The sequence below is a fragment of the Opisthocomus hoazin genome, chromosome 4, assembly GCF_030867145.1.
Source record: "Opisthocomus hoazin isolate bOpiHoa1 chromosome 4, bOpiHoa1.hap1, whole genome shotgun sequence".
Lineage (NCBI taxonomy): Eukaryota > Metazoa > Chordata > Aves > Opisthocomiformes > Opisthocomidae > Opisthocomus > Opisthocomus hoazin.
In genome coordinates, this window is record NC_134417.1 from 26,831,870 (window position 1) to 26,850,124 (window position 18,255).

The 18,255-nt window shown below is 49.1% G+C and overlaps 1 protein-coding gene across 1 annotated transcript in view; it reads left to right on the forward strand.

Annotated features, from left to right (window-relative positions):
- PPM1L (protein phosphatase, Mg2+/Mn2+ dependent 1L) overlaps nt 1-18,255 on the forward strand; it is a 108,664-nt gene that overhangs the window by 79,895 nt on the left and 10,514 nt on the right. The window contains exon 3 of the mRNA XM_075418381.1: nt 14,644-14,805. Within this exon, the coding sequence (XP_075274496.1) occupies nt 14,644-14,805 (162 nt within the window). The remainder of the gene's footprint in view (nt 1-14,643; nt 14,806-18,255) is intronic.

Genomic DNA, 18,255 nt, shown 5'->3' on the forward strand with positions numbered 1-18,255 from the left:
AATGCATCAGGGCAGCGGTTATTGCTGTGCCGGAGGCTTCCTGCTGACGAGGAGGAAACCAGAGTGGCCTGCAGGCCACCGCGGGCGGTGGCTTTCTCTCCAGCTCAGGGTCAGGTTTTAAACAATTTTTAGGTATTTGATCTCAAGAACATGATCTAAAACAACTTCCCTTCTCTGGGTCTGCGGTTGCTGCAGTGAGAACTCAGCATTGTGCTTTTTCCAGATAATACAGCAGGAACTTTTACTCTTTATAGCCAGATGATTTCTGAATTTATTTGATCTCTGCCTTACACCCAGCACTTTCTTTGGCATATTTAATTTGCTTTACACATTAAAGCTGCGTGTTAAGCTTGGTCACTGTGAGCCAGGGCTCTGTCTCTCTGCAGAGGACCAGCACCTACAGCAGAAATCACAGGGCAGTCACCAAGGACAGAGTTGGTCTCTTTCACCTTTCAGTATATATATTATATATGTATTTAATATATGCTTACAAATATATATATTTATATTTGATATATATTTTTATATAAAAATATATAATGTATATAAATATGTAAAATATATAATATATACTATACACTATATATTGTATATATTTATATTTAATATATTTTTTTTATTTATTTATTTAATATATGCTTACAAATATCTGCAGGGTGGGTGTCAGGAGGACGGGGCCAGACTCTTTTCAGTGGTGCCCAGCGGACAGGACAAGGGGCAATGGGCACAAACTGAAGCAGAGGAAGCTCCAGCTGAACACGAGGAAGAACTTCTTCCCTCTGAGGGTGACGGAGCCCTGGCCCAGGCTGCCCAGGGAGGCTGTGGAGTCTCCTTCTCTGGAGATATTCCAGCCCCGCCTGGACGCGGTGCTGTGCAGCCTGCTCTGGGTGACCCTGCTTGGGCAGGGGGTTGGGCTGGGTGACCCACAGAGGGCCCTGCCAACCCCAACCATTCTGTGATTGTGTATCTATGTTATAGACATCCAGTTCTTGACGACTTTTCTAGAGCTCTTCAGCAGTCGTTGGAAAGAAAATGGCACTTCTGATGTGATTTATTGGTTTATTTTAAGCATCTACTTTAGGATGTGAAGAGTCATATCCTAAACGTGCCTGCTCTTTTCCATTGGCTGTGAATTAGCTTTTGCTCACAGGTGAAATCCAGGTAGTGAGCTCTAGCTGGGAGCTGAACGCCAGCCTGAGGGGCTCTGTAGGTGTGCACATAAAACCATTTAAATTACATTTCAGGGTGTAGCTTCAACGCAAACCATGCGACTCTAATGTCCCACCTGGTGGGCTTCCAGCTTTGTAGATTATTGTCAATGTTTGTAAACAGCAGACAGGTATTTAAGCCAGCCTGAGCGTGTTGTATTCTTTTGCTGCATTAAAATAAATTTTTATTATTCATATAATTATAACTTTTAGCAGAAGCTTAGAGCAGAAATAGTGCTTTGACAGGTGCCTGCTTGCCTGTGAAATATTCTGCATTTCATCATCAATTTGTGAAGTAGGTATTTAGCTATTTAAATTTGTCAGCTAGCTGTCGATTTTTCAGAACCAATGTCAACGTGAACAATAGCTGGTTCGGGGTATTTGGTAAATATATTTACATATATGATAAAAAAATCAATATGTGTATTTGGTGGAAGCTCTGTGCAGTGTAGGTGCCATGGTGACCCTCAGGGCTCTGTCAGTAAGTTGGGGATTTTTTTAGTTAATCACGTGAAGCGTTCTGTTCTCACTCCAGCATGTGTAACAGTTTTCAGTCTTACTGCCTAAATGCCACGCACTCTTCACTTTTGTGTTTGCACGTTTGTAGCAATTAAAAAAAATAATAAAAAGTTCTACTATTACCAAAATCCTACAGAAAGAGAAGAAATCAACACAGCCCTGCAGAGTGCTGAGATTCAGAAGTGTAATAGAAAATATTTTTTAAACCATTTAATGGTTGTAATACTAATTATTACTAACGGGCCATTTCGTCTCTGTGTACTTATCGATTAAGTCTGGAAAGCATCTTAAGTGCACAGACTTATTGTTAGGTGGTTACTCAGCTCAGCTGTAACTTGTGGTAGAGTCAGTTGAGGTGGGTGCCCGGGGAGGAGTGGTTTGGTGTCTCCGGCATTCGGGAGGGGTTGCTCCTCGGCGCTGCAAGAGTGCTGGTAACGGGGTTTTTCAGCGGTGCTGTGTTATCGCCACCCGATTGCCGTCTTCCCTGTTTGTATCTTTGGCCTGATGAAAGACTTAAAAAGTATGTAAGTTCTGGAGAATGAAAGCCACTATTTTAGGTTTATTTTGTGTAAGTTTGTCTTTAGATTCAGTAGATGTGCACCATCACTTGACGTGGTTGCTGTCAGGACCGCGGTGTTCGTCTTCAATTTCAGACACACGTGTTGCATGAGTAGACAGACATGAGTCTGGATTTATCTCATTTTTTTTATTATTTATTAAAAAGATACCAGACAGAGGTAGCATTTGAAGGCACAGCTTGCTGCAAATTCGGTGTAGGCAAAGAGAATCTCTGTTCCAGGCCTCTGGAAGAAAGCCATCCATCTGGGCGGAGGTTTGTCACCTGCTGTGGATGCAGAGAGAAATGCCTGAAGGGTCTTGTGAGTAGTGGTGGAGGCAGCAAAGCTTCTTCTGCCTACAGCCCTGACAGACCGTTTGGAGATCCTTAGTAAATTTTCCTGCATCATTACCCAGACAAGCCTAAGCAGCGTTGCTGTAGCGAGGCGGAGCGGCACAGAATCATCACTGGCTGCACCTTTGCAGAACCCTTCATTACACCCACAACTGCCAGATTTCAGTATTGAAATGAATATCTTGAGTCTCTCTGCTCCTACTTTTGCCATATCATGTACGAAAAGCTAAACTTCTGCGTTCTTCTGAAAACATTTCAATAGGAAAATCGCTGAGGCGAGAACGTATTGTAATAATGTCGAGGAGCTGCACATGCACGGGGATTTATGCTCTAAGGGCGCTGCTCTGTTTCTGGAGACGGCTCGCGCTCTCGCACACATCTTTGTGTCGCCTGTCCTTGCGCTCTCCCCACTTGCAGCAGCGTTCAGCTCGTGCTAAGCCCTGCTTTGCATGCACAACTGCATGGCACGCCACAATCAATCACTGTTAGCCCCTTCCATTATTTCCTAGTGTTTGAATTATACATGGGAAAGTGTAGGAGGAAAAAGGCGCAGGAACAAAAGGAGGCTTTCTCTTCCCGGGCGAAGCTTTATTTAAAACCCTATCCATAATCGGTAACAACCCATCAAGGTAAAGAAGTTGGTCATAGACTAGCAAAAACCGCCTCTTCCTCGTGCTTTAATACCTTTCTGACAGCAGCAGTGGCCAAGATGCGGCAGTAGCGGTGCTCCTTGCTCCCTCCGTGTGCAGCTTTTCCAGGCCGTTGTGGGATTACGGGCTGCAGCCGCTGTCTGGGCAGCCTGGGTGTATCTTTGGAAAGGCATTCGCCTGGGCTCCAGCTGCCGGCTGGATTTGCTGATCTCATCCAAGAGTTCCCCCCAAACTGCTGCTTTGACTCAGCTGCGTGCCGGGAGGATGATCTCCAGGTGACAGCTCTGCCCTGACTAAATACACGTTCGGCAGATGGGGAGGTTTTGCATTTGCCAGTGGGCAAAGTGGGTTTTGATACAGAGAACTGGAAGATACAACGGGAAAATATAGCAGGAAAAAAAGTAGGTCCAAGGTGGCTTTTGGCTGGGCATTGGAAGATGATTAGCCCCTGAGTTTGATTAAGCTGAAAAGGGGAAAAGTCACCAGCCTGATTTAAGCTGCCACCCTTGCTCAGGCCAGCCAGCCTCAATTTACAGCTCAGTAAAGCTGCACCAGTGAGTTTTGTGTGTTGGGCAGCGGAGGGGATGGGGACAGGGTGAGGCTCTTGAGACAAATCACAAACCTCCCTAATTGTGTGTAATTCTGGTGCGTTATCACTCCTTATCCCTTTCCTCCTCCTCCTCTTGCCCCCAGTCTTCTGCCAGTGCAGGCGATACAAAGTAAGATCACAATCCCTTTGGAAGGGTACATGTTTGTGTTTGTAATTTGGTGATACATCTTGGGCGCTGAAATAAATAACTCTTAAGTACCTCCTTGTGCTACAGCTCTGCCTGTGTAGTAATAAGTTTCTTATTTGCTTAGGAGTGAACGCAAGTGATCCATCATGCAAGTGCCTCGGGGCCAGCTGGAGAGCGCGGCAGTTATTCACAGTGGTCCTCCCTGAAGTTAGCTGCAGCCTGATAGACGCTCCTGCCGCCAGTGGGTACTGGTCCTTCGCAAAACCCGACCCCCAGAGCCGAGGGATAACGGACGCATAGGGAAAGCCATTTGTCGGATACGATGGGGATTTCCAAACAGCCCTGCTAAGGCTGAGCGATGCAGAGATGCGCGCGGCGTCTGTAGGCTAGCTGTTAGTTATTCGGTTGGTGAAGGGTTTGCTAATTACACGTCTTGAGTTCAGCTCGGTGCCTACCCGCTGACACCTTATTTATAGCTGCTGCTTGAAGTCCGGTATTTATGGCTCAGGCATCTCAGGAAAGTGCAGGTCAATTCCGGGGGTTCAAATGAAATTTTGCAGCTTTGATCCTTTAAGGCAGGACTGGGATGAAGCCAGAGATGTCACAGGACGCGGCACAAATTGGATGCTTACAATTATTTTGGTGAGGTTTTTTTTCCAAGTGGGATTTCCATTTTGCTCCTACTTTTTCCATGTGATTACAGGCCTCGTTACAGTCGAATGTAGCTCGTAAAAGCCTGCTGAGCATCTAGCGTAACATTTTCTAACTCAGCAAGGTCAGCGATGCTCTTCTGCAGCCTCGTAGGGCAGTGTGTGGCACAGCGGCACTGCCGACCTTACTGCTGACGCTTAAAATCACCGAGTGTCGGCTGTCGCTGTGCCGCCACCAGCAAACTTGTGCTGCTTGGCTGAAAATGTGGGGCGGTTCCTGCGGCAGGTCGGCACCGAAGGAACTCCCTCAAAGCCACTGGGCGTCATAAACGTCACGGCTTTAATGTCTTTGGCGCTGTGATTATGGAGGGATTTATTTGTCTGGAATTGCTAAGAGGATGGACTCTCTTTTTTTCTTTTTTTTCATTGTGTGATCAGTTCTGCAGACTGTGTTTTGCATTGAAATTTGATGTATTGCCGTAATGGGAAACGCAAAGCTGTAGATGGTTTCTGATGGATCCACAGAAGATCTGTCTTACAGATCACAGAATCTGGGACAAATCTTAACAAAGGAGACTACGCATATCTCACTGTAAAACTGGTAGTAACTTTTATCCAGCTCTTTCTCGGGAAAGTTAAGGTATTGTTACTTTGAGGGAATGCCCTTATCCTCCCCAATGAATAATGTACAGCTGCTTGCTGAATACCCTAGGTTCATGTGAGCAGCTTTTGCTAACAGGGACGGGTATTTTGCTGGGCTTGGAAGGGTCGTGATATACTCCGGCTCCTCTTCTGCCGGCTGGTTGACCCCACAGAAGTCCCACCGCTTTGGTCTGAGGTTGCTCAGCACAGTTGCCGAGCAAAACGAACCCCAGCTACTTACTGCCTTGGGTCAGAGTTACGTGGATCTCCTAGGGATGCCTCCAGTTCGAAGGAGATAAAGTACATGGTTGCAGCCAAAGGGTAGTGGTCAACGGCTCAATGTCCGGATGGAGACCAGTGACGAGTGGAGTCCCTCAGGGGTCCGTACTGGGACCGGTGCTGTTCAATATATTTATCAATGACATGGACAGCGACATCAAGTGTACCCTCAGCAAGTTTGCAGATGACACCAAGCTGAGTGGTACGGTTGAGACACCAGAAGGACGGGATGCCATCCAGAGGGACCTGGACAAGCTGGAGAGGTGGGCCTGTGTGAACCTCATGAGGTTCAACAAGGCCAAGTGCAACGTCCTACACCTGGGGCGGGGTAATCCCCACTATCAATACAGGCTGGGGGATGAAAGGATCGAGAGCAGCTCTGCTGAGAGGGACTTGGGGGTACTGATAGACGAAAGGCTGGACATGAGCCGGCAATGTGCTCTGGCAGCCCAGAGGGCCAACCGTGTCCTGGGCTGCATCAGAAGCGTGGCTAGCAGGTCGAGAGAGGTGATTCTGCCCCTCTACTCTGCTCTGGTGAGACCTCACCTGGAGTACTGCGTCCAGCTCTGAAGCCCTCAGCACAAGAAGGACATGGAACTGTTGGAGCGGGTCCAAAGAAGGGCTACAAAAATGATCCGAGGGCTGGAGCACCTCTCCTATGAGGACAGGCTGAGAGAGTTGGGCTTGTTCAGCCTGGAGAAGAGAAGGCTGCGGGGAGACCTGATTGCAGCCTTTCAGTACTTAAAGGGAGCCTATAGGAAAGATGGGGACAATCTTTTTAGTAGAGACAGCAGTGACAGGACGAGGGGTAATGGTTTTAAACTAAAACAGGGTAGGTTTAGTCTGGATATAAGGAAGAAATTCTTTACAATGAGGGTGGTGAAACACTGGAACAGGTTGCCCAGAGAGGCAGTGGAGGCCCCATCCCTGGAAACATTCAAGACCAGGTCGGGCAGGGCTCTGAGCAACCTGATCTAGTTAGTGGTGTCCCTGCTCGCTGCGGGGGGGTTGGACTGGATGACCTCTAGGAGTCCCTTCCGACCCAAAACTTTCTATGATTCTATGACTCTATGAAATTGCCCCTAAATTTTAGTTCCACTGTAGAAGTCTAGGAACTGGGGAAAACGTGTTTTGGCAAGGGAATGCTGTGTGCTCGCCGTCATTTGTGCTGGGGGCTGCGCTTTGGCTGCTAAGCCTGACGCTCAGCTCGACCCTTCGCTCTTGTTGCCAGGCTTGTGCAGCAGCTGGCTGGAGCTATGGTAGGAAAACGGTTTGAAACAGCGATCGCCGGGTCCCCGTCTGTATCGACACCACATTGCACGATCGCCTACAGTCAGGTCAGTTCCCAGTGCTTCAAGGAGCTCTTACAGTCAGAAGAATTCGGACTTTGCAGGTTGTCCGCAAATGCCAGTGTTGCGCTGACCACACAGCCGGTGTTTGAGCCTGTGGGTATCGAAGGCTCACCGGGAAGTGTCAGCAAGAGGCTTCTGCTCCTCTCATGTACAGACCTCAGCGTAGGCGTTTTTTCCTGTCCTAATGCTGCGAGGCTGCACGGGAGGTTCAGCTGCTGCAGAACGCCCGAGCCCATCCGCAACGGAGATATTGCAGCTGTGCTTTTCCGCACTTTAATTAGCCTGGTAAAGTACAGACGTTTCTCACCATAACAAAATAAACCGTGTTCAACGTATTTCTACTTCTAGCGTGTTAAAGGTCTTGAGTGGGATGCTCAGGTGAAACTAAATACACAGGCAAGCCAAGAACAAGCCAAGAAATCAGCTTTTGAGCTGAAATGGAGATTCTCTTTGTATTAAGATTATTTTTCGTAAGGACAAGAAATAAATCACACGGTGCTAGGATAGCGCGAAGGTGGGAGCGCTCCCCGTTTCCGCAGTGGTATTGATGAGGCAATGTCAGAGCAGTCTGGAAGATGGAGAGGCTGCCCAAACGGGTTTCCGTTTTCCAGTAATTAACTTCTTGTACCTGATGCACAGACCTTCCTTTCAGCTCTAGTTTTCCTACCTGGAAAACGCTTTTAGGTATTTTTTACATAGCTGAGTTGGAACATTGACATGAATCTGTTAGGAAGTCTATCCCAAATGACTGTATGTGATGAATATAATATGATTAATGATGACCAGGACTGAGTAATGTATACATGCTCATTGATTAGGCAGGGAAATGGGATCGATCTGAATACAAATACAATATGGTTCTCTGTTTCAAGTATAAAAATCTTAAAATAGTACTGCATACAGCCAGGTAGGAATTGTTTCGCAGTGGAAATTAAGCTACGATCTTAGAAAGATTTGAAGTAATTTCTATATATTTCTAAGAAGCCGATTTTTTTAATCTATTTTAATAGAAGGAATTCTTTTAATTTTAGGGGGGAAAAACGTTACGTTGAGTGGTTAAGGAATGACGAGACCTTGAATTTTCAGAATGGTTGTTTTTAGGTTCGTCCTTTACAGAACTGTCTTTTGCAGCAGAATTTTGTTAACTGAAAGCAGAGGCAGGTGCAGCTCGTTTGCGGGAAGCAGCAGCACTGCGGGGATTCAGGGACGAACGCCTGGTTGGGATACAGGCTGTTCAGTCCCGTACAGCTCGCAAGAGTCTGCGGAAAAGGAGGTGGGTACTTCAAAAATGCGTATATATTTCAGAAAGGTATTGTGAGTGATCAGCAGTTTGTTGCATTCGCAGGCGGTTAGCCTGGTAATTTGCTGAAATTGTGTATTTTGGAGATTATAACAGCATTTTCTCTAACCTGCATAGCTTCTGCTAGAAGAAATTGTGTAGCTATTTAAATATTTCAATAAAGTATAAAGGAGTAAGGGAAGTGCTGATGAACACGATTAGCTTGGCCTTTCACAAAATCTTTGATGAAGGCTCGATGCCATTGGAGAAGCTGAAAATGCACGTGGGAGATGGCGCCTTGGATCAGAAACCAGGCATGGAGGAGGCACGCGCATCGTTGCGATCCAGCAAAAGCTCCATCCCGGCACAAGGTTTTACAGCGATCCCACCCCAGTTACAGGCTGTTGGGATCATTTTGTTTCGGTCTGGAGAACTGGTGTTTTCGGTGCCTGATCTGTCCCTCCTTTTCTGCGCGGGCAGGGTGGTTTGGGGAGCATCCGAGCACGGGAAGGGCTTCAGCCACGGCAGCTCCCGTGGTTCCCTTCGCTGCTGTAGCACGAATGAAACGCGAGCGTCTGCTGCTTGGCTTTATCGTTGCTTGTCTTATGGATAAGCAGTGGCCAGCTGGATTTGTGTTTATGGCTTTGGGTTAGAATTGGTGGGTCACTTGGAGGGCAGGCAGAGGTGGCATTTCACGATCTTGAGGGTCTCACAACACCTCTCCTCCCTCTCTATCCTTTTTTATCCGTATTCCTGGTGACTGGGAAGCAAGAGACTCCCATCTCTTATACTTACAGTGTTTTTCTCAGTCTTATCTATTCCACGGGCTATAATCAAAGTTTTATTTGCATTGCCTGAGGGGTATGTGCAGAGCATGCAAAAGAGAAATTTGGGAAACGCTGGCTGGTCTCGACGGGAGGCGCTGAGGCAGATGGGCGCAGAGGGCAGCTACAGTAATGATAAAAACGTCAGATATCTGCCCTGAAAACTACTGGAGTCTTATTGTTTAGGATTTAAAGTCCCTGTAAGGCAAGTGGAAATGTATGGTCTATAAGTGAGAAAGAAGCTGCATGCAGTGTGAGTCACTAATGGAGAGTAAATACAAATCTGTGTTTCTTTTTTTATCCTGCTTTTTGCACTGTTCTGGGTAATTCTGTTTCCTTCTGGAGATTACTGAAGCTCGAAAATGCTAGTTCTTGCTTAATTATTGTGTGAATTCAAGCTTGAGCACAGCTGAAAAAAAGATAGGAAGTGTTTTTCTGAGTTGTTTTTCGCTTGTTTTTTAATCAGTCCAGCCAAGTAAGTACCGAATTTCTTGACCTGCAGTCGCTCTGACCGCGTCTCCGCTCAAAGGGCACGGCAGCCCTCTGCTCTCCGGCGGTCAGGCGTCACAGGAGTGCTGGCGTACGCCATCGGTTTGTGGGAGGGGATCCAGACTTAACACAAGGCGTTCTGTGGGGTGGTGTAACTTTCCTCCCACAACAACTTTTCTTTGGGCACAAACTGAAGCACAGGAAGTTCCATCTGAACACGAGGAAGAGCTTCTTCCCTCTGAGGGTGACGGAGCCCTGGCCCAGGCTGCCCAGGGAGGCTGTGGAGTCTCCTTCTCTGGAGATATTCCAGCCCCGCCTGGACGCGGTGCTGTGCAGCCTGCTCTGGGTGACCCTGCTTGGGCAGGGGGTTGGGCTGGGTGACCCACAGAGGGCCCTGCCAACCCCCACCATTCTGTGACTCTGTGACTTGGAGTCACCGGTGAGGCAGGGCTGGCCAGCACGGTTGTTCCGTTGTTAGTTCAGTGCTGGGATAAGGGATCCGGCTTCGAACCTGCTGCTGTTTCCAACGCTGCTGTCAGTGCAGGGCTCACGCAGTTTACGTAGGAGTTTTCCCCGGCTCTGTGTCTGACCCTACGAAATGCAGACTGCGAAAGCCGTGTCCGTCCGAGCATGGCCCAGGTACCCGGGATATTCCCTTTCTAGTTAAGGTTACCGGGGATCTTTTTCCCCGCAGCTTCACAGTGGTCCCCGCTGGTGCAGCCCACCTCCCCCTTCTGCAGACCAGCTCGGAGGTGAGATGATTAGACTAATGTCCTATTGCGCAGGCTTCTGTTTAATGCAGTCGAGCTGTCACAAGCCCCACTTGTGCAGGAATTAATGTAACTTTTAGCCCTCTGGGGTTTAAAGCTTTTAGGCCAAACGCTAAGAGGGCAGTGTTGGTCTCTCTGAAGATAATGGTGATGGTCTTTGTTTCTGAGGTCATCCCATCCAAAACGGGCTGCAGGAGACTGTCAGTGAAAGTGTTGAGATAAATCTCTGCTAAGAAGCCGGGCTGACCTTTTAGTTGAGAGCAGAGACCGCCATGGGATGGAGAGGGTCTGTGTGGAAAGACCACGGCCCTGTGGAGGTCTGTGTGGAAAAGCGTTTGCAGAGGGGGTTACGCAGAAGCAAGCTGATGGAGGGGACTGGGGGCTGGTCAGAGGCTGGACAGGGAGGGGAGGGGAGGGGAGGGGAGGGGAGGGGAGGGGAGGGGAGGGGAGGGGAGGGGAGGGGAGCGGAGAGGAGAGGAGAGGAGAGGAGAGGAGAGGAGAGGAGAGGAGAGGAGAGGAGAGGAGAGGAGAGGAGAGGAGAGGAGAGGAGAGGAGAGGAGAGGAGAGATGAAAGGGTCTTCAGAGATGCTTGCGATTAGGGAAGCAAAGGGAAAAATGAGGAGAGAAGAAGTGTCTCATCAGCCAAGAGAAAGCACTGAGCTGGCTGTGCTGGAGGCAGGTAGGAGGGGTGGGAAAAGCTGCCTGCGCTGCGGCTGGAAAACGCTGTTAGGGTCTTGGCAGAAGCTGTTTCGATGGCGAGTGTGGGGCAGAGGCTGCGCTGGAGGAGACGTAGTGTGGAGCTGGAGGGAAGGAAAACTTCTGAGTTTTTAAAAAATGTTATCATGGAACCAGTAGAGTAGGAAGACGGGTCAGTGGGAGGCAGCACCCGAGCAGCCTCGGCGCGTGTTGTGCAAATGGGGAAGCGGTGGTTAAAACGTAGGAGGGGGAAAGTCTCATTTCTCAGTTGTGTCTGCGAAAGAGTCTGTGCGAAGAGCTGCGGAAAAGGTGGGGGAGGACTGGAAAAAGCAGTGAGAAGGCACGTGTGGGAAGGGCGGCTGCGCGGGGGGAACAGCCTCGGCGGGGACTTTGGCCATTTAAAAGCCTGAGATAAGGGCAGGGCGGAGGTGTGATTTCTCGTGGAGGGACTGGCTAAAGTGCAGCGTCGAAGAGAGCACTGAGGGGGAAGAGGAGGGGAAGAGGTTACTCGTGCCGATGGCCTGAAACCTGTGGGGCATGAGAGACTTGCAAAACAGAAGGAAAACTCGGCAAAGAGGGAGAGAAGAGGGGCTGTGGTGAGCGCCTGGCGAGATGAACAGCGCTGTTGCTAACAGAGTGGGGTGAAACGAGGTCTCGGGGGGAATTTTAGCCAGCTTGGGCCGCCCGGAGCCCAGAGCTCTGCTGCTCATCCCCAGCTGCCCCGCGTTTGCAGCCAGGCGTCCGCAGGATTTTTCGACGCCGCAGGTGAAGCACGAGATCTCCAGGGGCTGCGGGGTGACCTGGATCGTGCCTGGGCTCTCAAAAGCCTTTCAATGTGTTCATCAGGTCTTGTGCACGCTGGCGGCTTCTCTTCCTTTCGATAAAGCGCTTATCTAAAAACCAGCAGAGCCGGAGCAGCCTTGACTTCTACGAGGTGCCTTGTCTGATACTAAAATACAACACCAATAATCTTGCCTGACTGGAAAAAAAAAAGGCAAACAAAAAAAAATCCCTATCTCTGCAGCCAGTATAGTACAGGTTTTAAATTTTCTGGTGATTTTCTTTGTAAACTGCTCAGCAGGGTATTATTCAGGCAGCTGCATCGAGGGACTAATATAACATGTGTTCTCAATTTTGGACCCTTTATGTTGGGAATTTTCCATTGTGCAATTGCATTAAATCTGAGGCGGCTGACAAGAGCACGATGTTTTCTAACTCTCCACAAGGTTAAATGACTGAAATAAAAATAGATGGAAAAGAAAACAAAGTAAAATAAGTTTGCTTTCTCCCGTAATGGCAGGCAGTAGCGTGGGGTCAGGGACCTGCCGATAGCCCAGCCCTCAGTCAGGGACCGTGAAACAACTGATCCTTCCTGAAGCGCTTTGGAAATTATCTCCTGCTTCAGACGCTCGTTCTCGTTCATTCACACAGATCATACGGCCAAGAAGACTGTGTTCAAAGTTGTCATTTTTATATAAATTGTGGTAATAATGACTATATTTGTGAAGCATTTTACTTTCTAAACGCCAGGGCTGGAAGATGTTATTTGCAGTGTCTTCCTTACTAGGAAATGTGTGATTTCTACCACTGCCTGTAGGAAAAACACCGGCTGGGCTGCTGTGGGGCAGGGAAGGCAGTCTGCAGAGGAGGAGGGTGCTCTGGCGCACGCGAGGTGGCTGAATTCACAGATGCCAGCGTCAGGCTGGGCGGGCGGCTGGAGGTAAAGCCACGGCGCGGACGCTGGGCAGCCGCATCCGCGGGCGGTGGAGCACGGAGCCCCGCAGCCTCGCCTGCGTATTCCCGTCCAACAGGGGTTTCGTTTCTGCCCGTGTTTTACATCTCACAGGTTTCGTTTTCAGCCCAAACTGCAAAGGCAGCTGTTCCTTTTCTCTCTGGAATTTAGACAAAATGCCAGGCCAGCTTCAGCAGGCACCAGCCCTCTAGTCTCGCGCAGATGATCAGCACAGTGCTGCTCGAACGCTTGCCGAGGACCGTTTCATAAATCAAATCAAGGAAGAGCGCCGTTTATTGCTATAATTTTCTCACGGAAGCAGAGCTCTGTGCATTTGCAGAGTTCCCAGCTTTTGTTCAGGTGGAGAATGAGGTGACCTCAAACGTGAAATCCCAGTTTATTCCGCTTACACCACCAGCTGCACCCCACGACAGCAGCTCACACCCTCGTTGTTATTTTGTTGTCTTTGTGTTTTGGATCCTGGTGTTTTCATCAGCACGGCCTCTGGCGTTAGAGCGGGGCCGTTCACCGGGCTGCTGCGGCCGGACGCCGGCACCTGAACAGGGCGCCCAGCCGTCGAGTGCCGCTCTCAGCACAGCCTGCTCCGCGCCCGGCGGTGCATCTCGCCTCGTCTGCAGAGGAGCTGTTTCCTGAGCAGGCAGCTCGTTTCGCTGGGGAGCCGGTGGACGGGCTCCTCCGCATGTCCTGGTGTTAGCTGAGCCGTGAAGCTGTGCAGTTGGCGGGGGGTTAGCAACAAGTGGGAAACCAGATCCATTTAGGTCTGCAATGTGTCCATCAATTGCAAAAAATAATATATAGATATATATTTATTTGCCTGCCTTGTGAAAAAATAGCTCTAGTTTAGAGCTGTGCAAGACAGACCATTCAGTTAAAAATAAATCTTCAGAGCACAGTGCATCTAAGCACAAATTGTTTGTTACTGGCTATTTTATTTATACCAGTCATGGGATATTCAACTGCTGGTATGGGAACAGCAAAATAGTTTTTAATCCTGGGTTTGGACAGCGACTCCACAAGCAGCAGCTACGAGAATTTAGCTTTAAGACCCCAGAGCACAGACTTAAACCCAAAGGCAGCTCCCCGGGAGCAGACCTGGGAGTCGGGCTGGCACCGGTGGTGGGCAGCGCTGGAATGCCCCGGTGCCAGGCACGTTCCCTTTTAACGCTTGTTAGCGTGTGCCTAAAACCATGCTTGCCATCTTTCTGTTCTAAAATGTGAATGAAACGGTGACATCTGGTCCGAAGCCCGTGCGAGGAATATTTGTAATAGCTGGAGTTTTTATGGATACAGCTCGCACTAGCTAGAAGGGGAAGATACAGAGCAGGCATGGTCTGAACGGGCTCTGCTTTGCTCAGCATCCTTTCTACTTAAAGGGGGGAAATAAAAACTGTAGTGTTCTCACTTGAGAAACAGCCAATTTGTCCAATATTTTCCTGCCACTTTAGCCAACAAGTACTATGCCTGTTGGATATGGTGATCAATGACTAATTACATTTTCTGTGTATTTAAAGGTTAGAGTAATTTAAAACACCAAATTTTTTCCTCGCCAGTAAAAAAATTTTAAAAACTGACCTCAGTTCTTGAGGGATGAGGGGCAAGAGCTCTGCTTTGCCCATGCACGGGCCAGCGCAGTAGTTTCAGTTCACGGAAGCTGCGAGTGGGCTCTGGGGTTAATTTATACTTTCCTCTTATTACTTTCCTCAGCCATTAGGAAAAGCCGGCTCTCATATGGAGACTGGAATACCCTGCTCCCACTTCAGCCCCTCTCTGCCTCTATTAATAGGAAGAACATTTTCCTGCTAATCGCTTTTTATATATATATGTATACACACACACACACACACATATATTTGTTTTGCTTCCCATTCCCTTCTGTTTTTCCCAGGTACGACTTGTTTGATCGCACTGTTGTCAGATAAGGAACTCACAGTGGCCAACGTCGGGGATTCGCGAGGAGTCTTGTGTGACAAGGATGGGAATGCCATCCCCCTGTCACATGATCACAAGCCCTACCAGCTGAAAGAGAGGAAGAGGATTAAAAGAGCTGGTGAGTTGTAACGTTTTTGCTTTAGATTGAAGGTTCATCTTTTTTCTTCTCTACTCTGTCAATAATATAGACTTTCCCCCCCGAGAGAGACTGAGAAGTACTAGACTGAGGCACCAACAGATAAAATCTTCCATTGCTAATACAGCACCTTCCAGCAGGACGTCGTGGTGCAGACAGAGAAAGGGAAGCAGACTGACCGAGCCCTTAACGGGCCAGTGTCGGGGTAAGAGGAGCAGCCTTCCTCTTCACCAGCCAGCTGACCGTCCCGGCCAGTTCCCTCATCATCTCTGCAGGGAGCAAATTAATCAACAGGAGCAGCAGCATTACAGGCTGCTTCACACCAAACCCCATCAGCGGCCTTCAGGTGAGGGGCTGCGTCTGAAGCTGAGTGAGCGTTAGCTCCTAAACTAAGCGGAGCGTGAATCTAATTCATCAAAGCTATTTTTCGTTCCCGTATAGTGACTGCTAATGATCACAAACACGTAAATTGGAGCAGGAGTCTAGGGAAGGAATACAAGAAAGAGAAACCTTTCTGCAGTAAATCTTTCCAGCTTTCATCACTTGTCAGTTTAGCGACCTCCTGGGCTAGAAGTTACATTTGGATCCCCAAGTTCAGTAGCCCATTTGCCATGCGTTTGTCAAAGTCTCTTTTGAGCCCATTTCTGGTTTGGCTCCCACAGCAGCCTGCAGCAGCAAATTATTGGATGAAGAGAAAAAAAGGTTCCTTTTGTTTGCGTTAAACCTACCGATGAGCGTTGCCTCCAGAGGTGCATTGCCTCTCTGCCTCCATGTCCTCGTCTGCAAAGTGGAAATAACACATTTTTCCCTGACTATAAAACATTTTTAAAACCTGCAGGTTATCAACACGCTCTCACCAGTGTAAATGCCCGTCCGTGCGCACCGTGCGCTTTCCCCTCCGTTTGCTTTTATCACTGACGAGGTGCGAGAGCGGTGGGGATCCTTCCTGCTGCTACAGAGCCGAGGTCACGTGGGTTCCCCAAGGGGCAAGAAAAAGAACGCGGATCCTAAGAAGAAGGAAGAGGAAAATCTTGGTCTCACTTTGCTTCAACTCTGTACTTGGGGGATGTATCAATAAAATCTGGAGATTCCTCTGTAAAATGGTTTCCCTCTTAGCCAAGTCCAGGGCCTCTATGCAATTGTTCACTTAGAGAAGGCCTTCACTTAGGAGAAAAGGGTATTTGGGTAATTCTTTTCTGTAGATGTGAGGCTTTATAACACAGCAACACAGCAGCGTGAAAAATGAACCTGGATTTTTCCAGGAATTTCCAACTTTGGAGGAAATTAATAGACAGGTAAATGTTAACACTGTGTGCAGCTAAACAAGAAATATTCTGTCTAGCCCAGTGACTTAATGAATTCACTTCTCGGCTACCGATTGCCCCACTGTATTACCAGGATTGATACGGCCTCACAGTGCTGTTACAAACATACAGTCCGGTTTATACTACTGCCAGATACTTTGACATGTTGCAGCAGCCCTTCGTGACATACAGCCAGCACAGAATGGAAGCCAAGTGCCCAGACTGAATTATCCAGCCTGCGCTGCCACTGTGACCGAAGTGCCTGACGTTCTTCCACCATCTAGGCACTTGCTAGTGACGCAGAACTGAAGAAGGCGACAATAACCACACCATTACGTCACGTTTCGGTTTTCCAACCTTACGTTGCGCCATCAAGCTGCACTGTCCCGTGCCCTACAGGGAGTTATAAAATGACGGCACATTTGCATTAGTAGGATTCCATTTAATTTACAAGTGAAATCCGTATGGCCATGGTTGAGAAAATACCCATCAAGCCTCAGTCCGATATAAATGAGTCTGAGGCAGCCTGAAGCAGCAGCTCGGAGCAGAGCCTGGCTTGCCCCGTGCGTTTCAGCGGGGCATTGCCACTGGGATGACGAGTCTAAACTCGTCCGTCAATTTTCGCTGCCGTGGTGGACCTTAAGGAGCTCACTGCTTGCTGCCGTCAGCAGTTGGTGGATGGGGAAGGAATTCAGTCCCTCTCTTTTCCCTGCTCCCAGCAGCTGCGTACAAAGTCTTCGGCAGCCCACAACCTGAAAAGGAATTCCCTGTTACCAGTCTGACGTGACTGGAGCAGCTCTCGTGCTGAAAGCCCAGAAGCCAACGCTCCGGTTTCTTGCGGGAGTTCCTGCGGTGCAGCGAGAGGTGACCGGTACCCAAGCCCGCAGCCAGATGCCAACAGGAAAGACAGCAGCTAAGAGAGCAGGGCAGGGCCCTCCGTTTCGAGCCGAGGTGCCGCGTCCGGTGGCACTGCCCGCTCCGTGGCGTGGCTGGGCCGTTGACAGCAGCGGTCACCGGGGTTTTGTCAAGACTGACTGTCATTTTCACGAGAGGCTGGTGTCACTTTCACCATGGCTGGTGCACGCTTGCCAGTGCTGTGGTGCCGCTCGTCTCGCAGCTGAGTGAGAGCAGGGTCCCACGTCTGTGTCCTGTGGCACGAGGATGCTGGTTTCCCCAGAAAACACACGGCATCTCCTTCTGAGCAGGAGCTTGAGCCCTGAGTGGAGTATCAGCGTAACACAGTGGCCTTGAAACGAACGTGGGTTTGGCTTGCGAAGAAACACTCGGCTGCAGAGCCACAAGGTGACTGTCACTGATAGAAATTTCAGTCATTCACCTTGAACATAATCCTCTGAGCTCAGCTCTTGCTAACATGCAAAATGTTTGTGCAGTTGCCAAAAAGCTTCTATTTCTTTAATGCCTTTTCTTCTCCGGTGACCGCCAGCGCTGCAGAATGTTTGCTTTTCCGTGAGCATTTTTGTGTAGTCTGTATGGGAGGCTTCACACGGGACACTGTCAGAAGTGCCAACAGACACTTTAGCAAACCACAGGAATTCAGCTTGTGCCGTAGGCACTTCCAGGAGCCACGTGAGAATGGCACCCAAACCTCGCTTTGTGCGCGTAAGCACGACCTGCAGGGACTGGAGCGAGCCTGCTCGGCGAGTCCGCAGCGTCGGCTGTCTCTCTGCAGGCACAGGAGCGGCTGCAGGCACTGCCGTCCCCTGATGGCGTGGAAAATGTCTAAAAACCACCTCTTCCGAGTTGCAGTTTGCTTCGCCTGCTGTTCCCATGCGTACACAGGGTTATACTGCGGTTACTACAGCCCTGATCACTCGTGAACCCCCTGGGCCGGTGGGTGGGTGGCTGTGTGACCGTGCGCCCTCAAGGCCTACAGCAGCAGCCGGACGAGGTTCGTTTGACGGCACAGCTAACGAGGAGCTGCGGCAGGCTCCCCAGTCCTTCACTGCTTTGATTATGGAAGGAAACATCTTCGGCATGGAGACTCCATAGAAGCAGTCGTGCAAACACCCAACTAAAGAGTTTTGTTTCTGGTGTTTTTACCCAAATCGAGTTTCAAGGTTTAAACAAGAACGCATCGTTCAGTTCAATGCAGTTTCAGCTGCGAGCG